This window comes from Nematolebias whitei, chromosome 8 (genome assembly GCF_014905685.2).
Source record: "Nematolebias whitei isolate Nwh7 chromosome 8, NemWhi1, whole genome shotgun sequence".
In the NCBI taxonomy this organism is placed as follows: domain Eukaryota; kingdom Metazoa; phylum Chordata; class Actinopteri; order Cyprinodontiformes; family Rivulidae; genus Nematolebias; species Nematolebias whitei.
Window position 1 is genome coordinate 26327501 of NC_056505.1, and position 5113 is coordinate 26332613.

The window sequence follows — 5113 nt, forward strand, 5'->3', positions numbered from 1 at the left end:
TGGATGGATGGATGGATGGATGGATGGATGGATGGATGGATGGATGGTAGGTAGGTAGGTAGGTAGGTAAGTAGCCCGACTGACGGATGGACAGATGGATGGATGTCCAGGAACAACCAAATCTCAAGCTTGTTATGAACTGGGAAGTGCTGGAACACCAGTGTCTCTGTCCTCCGTCAAGCCAGTTTTATGGACTGAGAGGGTTCTGACCAAGAAAGAAGCTTTGGCTCCAAAACCAGCACCTCCATGGACAAGTCAAATACCGTCTGGAGAAAAGTTTCATGGTCAGACAAGCTAAGGATTGAGATTTCTGGACACGGTGACAGGAAGTATGTTTTGAGGAGTCAAGTTGAGGCTTTCAAGCATAAAAATACTGTCAAGCATGGAGGTGGTGGCATCATGCTGTGGGGTCGGTGCATGGCACAAAGCGGAAAAATGAAATAATGTACAACCTCCAAAGTCACTGCAAATCAACAGCTAGATGAAAACTGGACACAGCTGGGTGTTCTAACAGGATATGAAACACACATCAGAACCAGTTTGTGAATGGATAATCCAGGCCTAACGTCTCTGGAATGGCTTTCCATAGTCTTCACCTCAACTCTTCAGAAAATTTGACTGCAAAAGCAATTCTGCCAAGACTTGTTACAATCAAATGTTTAGCCAGAATATTACCAGAAGTTTATCAGTGACTACAAAAAAGTGTTCAGTCAAGGTGCATCTTGCTACGAGATATTTAATCACACATTAGTGAATAATCAACTGTATGTATAGATTTGAGCCTGTATGCATAATGCTTGTTTTAAAACTCGTATGTTGTATAATCATTCCTTCCTAGAGAAAGAAAGGTGAAAATTAATAAAAGCTCAAAATTAATGCTATTCATGCGCATGTTGAGTGCCTGTACCTGTCTACTTTTATCACCACATTAAATACCATTTGTGACTACGTTTCAGACTCCTTTATTGAATTTTTTTTAACCATAAAAGTGTTTCTCCAAGTGCAATCTTCTGACAGTTTCTCATCTTTTTTCATGCCCACACTCAACAGATGATGATGACTCTCTGGGATCACCTGCTCCCGTGTCAAAAGGAAAGAGACCAGACAAACAAAGGCCTCACTGATCTGGCCTCCAGTGCAAAAAGTGAAGTATTGTCAGGTCAGGATAGAGATAAGCACAGTTGGCTATGAGCCGATCCAAAGGGCCGGGCTCACAGTAATGAGAATAGAATCAAATAAATAAATAAATAAAACACCAACAGGCGGAGTATTGTTCGCAGAAAGATAGCAAAGAGCAGTAAACTGGAATGGCTGGCTGCTTACGAGATAAGGAAAGCAATTGTCAACGAGAATAAAATGCTAAAATAAATAGATTTTCTTATTTCCACCGATCCTGGCCTTTTCTGTGGCCGGCTTCCCTAAAGTCGACGTGTTTATTAGTGAATCCAGGCCAGACGCCTGCTGTGATGGCACAGAGTTTTCCCACAGGACTCTGTGATCAGTGAGGTTTTTTTCTTTTTCTCACTATTGCAGATGTGAAAGGGAACATTGCAAGGGGCTGGTTTGAGAAAGCTTTTTTTTAATGTTCCAGCTAACCCAGAGAGAAGATGGGACCTTCAGACTGCTGCAGCAAAGCCTGACTTAAATTCCCCACATCCCTAAGAAAACCATGAGTTGGCCGCACTGCCCAAGATCTCAAAATGCTCTTTGATTTTAAATTCAGCCTTCTAAAGCCACAGGGCAATTTATGATGTTGTCCAACAATAATTCATTATTTCCCCTCTATATCAGAATTATTCAAAGCAACAACCCTCCAATTAAAACCATCTAAACAGATGTGGGACTTACCGGAGACAGAACAGGTGTGGATACAGTTGTAGAGGAGTGCTAGCTCTCCAAACATGTCCTCTGGCTCAAGAGTGAGCAGTTTCTGGCCATCCTTTGTCACATCCAGCCTTCCCTCTATTAAAAACAGCACTCAGTGAAGAAAAGAGATGGAGAACGTGCATAAAGTGTTGAATCACAAGTGACTGTTAGAAATCCTGCACAGTGCGAGATGTCCAGACAACACATGGTGTGTTTGAGTTGAGTAAAATCTGGGAGCAGCGATTAGCTGTCACTTTCCAAACACATCAAGACTCCTCTCAGATGAACTCCGATCAGTCTCCTGTCTCCTCTCAGTCATCTTGACATTTTGTCTCAGAACCTCAGCATGGCAAAACAAAAGTCTCCACTTTTTTGGTTTTCGGATTTGCACCTGTGTCCCTGACTTTGCTTTGGAACTAGTGTTGTAGTACTCGAGACCGATCTCAAGACCATTTTGATGGTCTTGTCTCGGACTCTGGATTTTATTTCAAGACCAGTCAAGACCACCTGTGGAAATATCACAAAATTGCCAGAACCACCCGCTTCGAATGTTATCAGCAATTAAACGGCCGTTATTAGTTGTTATCATCTCCATATGTAGCGGTCAGACTGCCCCTCCTGTACCTCCTAGGGGGTTTAAAGGTACGTTGTTAGCGTTGTTAGCGATTATAATAGGCTCTGTTTTTAGCTTTGTTAGAGCTCATAATAGCTTCACGTGGTTAGGTTTAGAGTAAAGGGCCTGGCGGTTTGGTCAGGGTCTTGGTTAGGTTTAGACACAAGGGTAAGGGGGTTAAGTTTAGGGTTGGTCCTCTGGGTCAGGTGTAAGCTTACGTTTAGGAAATGGGTTACATAAGCTGGAAAAAAACAAAAAAGACACCTCCTGGTTTACCCCACAGTAGTGTCATTAGTCCGTGGTTGTTTAAACATTTAGATGCTGTTGCGTATAAAGGAATGTGTGAAAACCACAGCAACTACTACCATTTATCTGGTTTTCTACTTCCATTTAAGACAGAAGCCACTTTGCTAGACTTAGGTTTGTTTTGTTGTGCTTTTTACCACGGTGAAGTTAGTTTTACATTGGACGTTGGACATTCGAGCTCCGTGGCTTCAGCGGTGTGTTCCTCTCGTTCGATCCGAAGCAGGCAGTCTGATTTCAGTCAACTGAGTTCAGTCTGCCCCTCCTCCAAGACGTAATGGTTCACTTAGGGACCGTCAACAAATTACTGAACCAAACACTCTTCAGAAACAAAAATTTATATATTTTACATCCTTTGACCCACTGACACAAAACTAATGTTAAACTACTCTAATAAACCTGACACACAAGACACCATCATTTATTTCTCATTTTAAAACATTTTCCAATTAGTTATTGAACAAAAACCATGATTTTTGAACAAACACATTATGTAAAATTAGAAAAAGCTTTAAAATGATAAATAAATGAGGATGCCTCGTCTGTCAGGTCTAGTACAGAAATTTAACAAAAGTTTTGTGTCAGTGGGTCACATGACATGAAAATTATTGTGTAAAACCCACTGAATGTCTGATGTAGCTTTGAAAATTTATAAAAGCTGATACATCCATTCAAAACCAAATAAAGTTGCAGTATGTAACTTTAACAAAAAATATTTTTATAAAAGTTACAGATGTTTTTTACATATTTGTTTAAACTGTCGGGTAGCACGGTGGCACAACTGGTAGAGCTGCTGCCTCTCAGCGAGCAGGTCCCCGGTTCAAATCCTGGTCCGGGGCCCTATCTGGGTGGAGTTTGCATGTTCTCGCCGTGCATGCAAGGTTTTTTTCTGGGTACTCCGGTTTCCTCCCACAGACCAAAAACATGCATGTTAGGCTGATTGGTAACTCTAAATTGTCTCTAGGTGTGAGTGAGAGAGTGAATAGTTGTTTGTCTCGTTTGTCTCTATGTGGCCCTGTGATGGACTTGTGACCCGTCCAGGGTGTACCCTGCTCCTCACACAGTGATTGCTGGACATGGGCACAGGCTACCCCCATGACCCAAAAAAGCGGGTAAAAGATAATGGATGAATGTTTAAACTGTCACTATGTTGGATAAACTGTGAAAAGATTGAGCTCCAAGACTTGATGTCTTGGTCTCGACTTGGTCTCTGACCCCAAAAGTCTTGGTCTTGGTACACTGGTCTTGGTCTTGACTTGATCTCGGGTTAGGTGGTCTTGACTCTAACACTGTTTGGAGCATCGTCAGATTTAATATTGTCAACAACAAAAAAACTGCGCTGACATGAAAATGCAAACATAACATGTACAGCAGGACCTCAATTAACTCCAAATAAACATCCTGGAGTACAATGACTGTTTGCAATTAGAAGGAGATAATGACTTGCCTTCTAAAACAAACGCCTGATCCCCGGTGGCCCCCTCCTGGATGACGACGCAGCCTTGACTGATGCTGGTGCGAGACATGCAGGCCGTGATGGCTCCGATTTCTCCTTCAGCAAGGTTCTTCAGCAAGTCGCTTTTCCTAAATGCCACCTGGATCAGCCCTTGAGCTCTGAGGATGTGAAGACATAACACAGATGTGGCTCCATCGCTGTAATGATGCTTGTCTATTAGCGTTGATGAGCTTTAAACATTTGAGAGTCAGATCTTTCACTCAGAGCTGGTGTGAACTGCAGGAACAGAGTGTGCTCTTACTCCTGGCTTTTGTCACAGCTTCGGTGAGAAACCATTGCGAGAGTCACAGGGTCTGAACTGAAGAGCTCTGAAAACACAGCCTGCCTTTTAACTCGCTGCCTGGCCTCGATTCGAGCGGCGGCAGCTGCAGGAAAAATAAAAGTAATAACAGCAAGAATAAAAAGAGTCAGAATTCTAGGTCAAGTCTGATGCCCCGTGGCACTTGTTGCTACTTTTAAAACAGAGCACGTGGAAGCCCTTCTGCTCTGTGTACCTGCAGAGACCGTGGAGGGTCCTGGAAGGGACAGGGCGGACCTGTACCGGTCCAGTTCCTCCTGCAGTCTGCGAATGAGTTCATCCTTAGTGTCTAACTCCAGCTCCAACTCATCAATCAGCGTGTCTCTCTGACGGAGCTCCTCGATCTTTAGCTGCAGGGCGAACTGGAGGTCCCGAAGGGTGCCCATACTCTGCACACAGACGGACAGACAGACGGACCGATGGATGGATGGATGGATGGATGGATGGATGGATGGATGGATGGATGGATGGATGGATGGATGGATGGATGGATGGTGGATGGATGGATGGATGGATG

At 43.4% G+C, this 5113-nt stretch overlaps 2 protein-coding genes across 2 annotated transcripts in view; both read right to left on the reverse strand.

The window, feature by feature from the left end:
• The window catches only part of acsl2 (acyl-CoA synthetase long chain family member 2), a 180440-nt gene that overhangs the window by 42226 nt on the left and 133101 nt on the right, over nt 1-5113 (reverse strand). The window lies entirely within an intron of this gene.
• The window catches only part of prkg1l (protein kinase cGMP-dependent 1, like), a 155914-nt gene that overhangs the window by 6606 nt on the left and 144195 nt on the right, over nt 1-5113 (reverse strand). Inside the window, exons 2-5 of the mRNA XM_037679960.1 lie at nt 4793-4985; nt 4540-4663; nt 4230-4396; nt 1849-1962 (exon numbers count right to left, since the gene is read on the reverse strand). Of these exons, the coding sequence (XP_037535888.1) occupies nt 1849-1962; nt 4230-4396; nt 4540-4663; nt 4793-4982 (595 nt within the window). The 5' untranslated portion in view covers nt 4983-4985. The remainder of the gene's footprint in view (nt 1-1848; nt 1963-4229; nt 4397-4539; nt 4664-4792; nt 4986-5113) is intronic.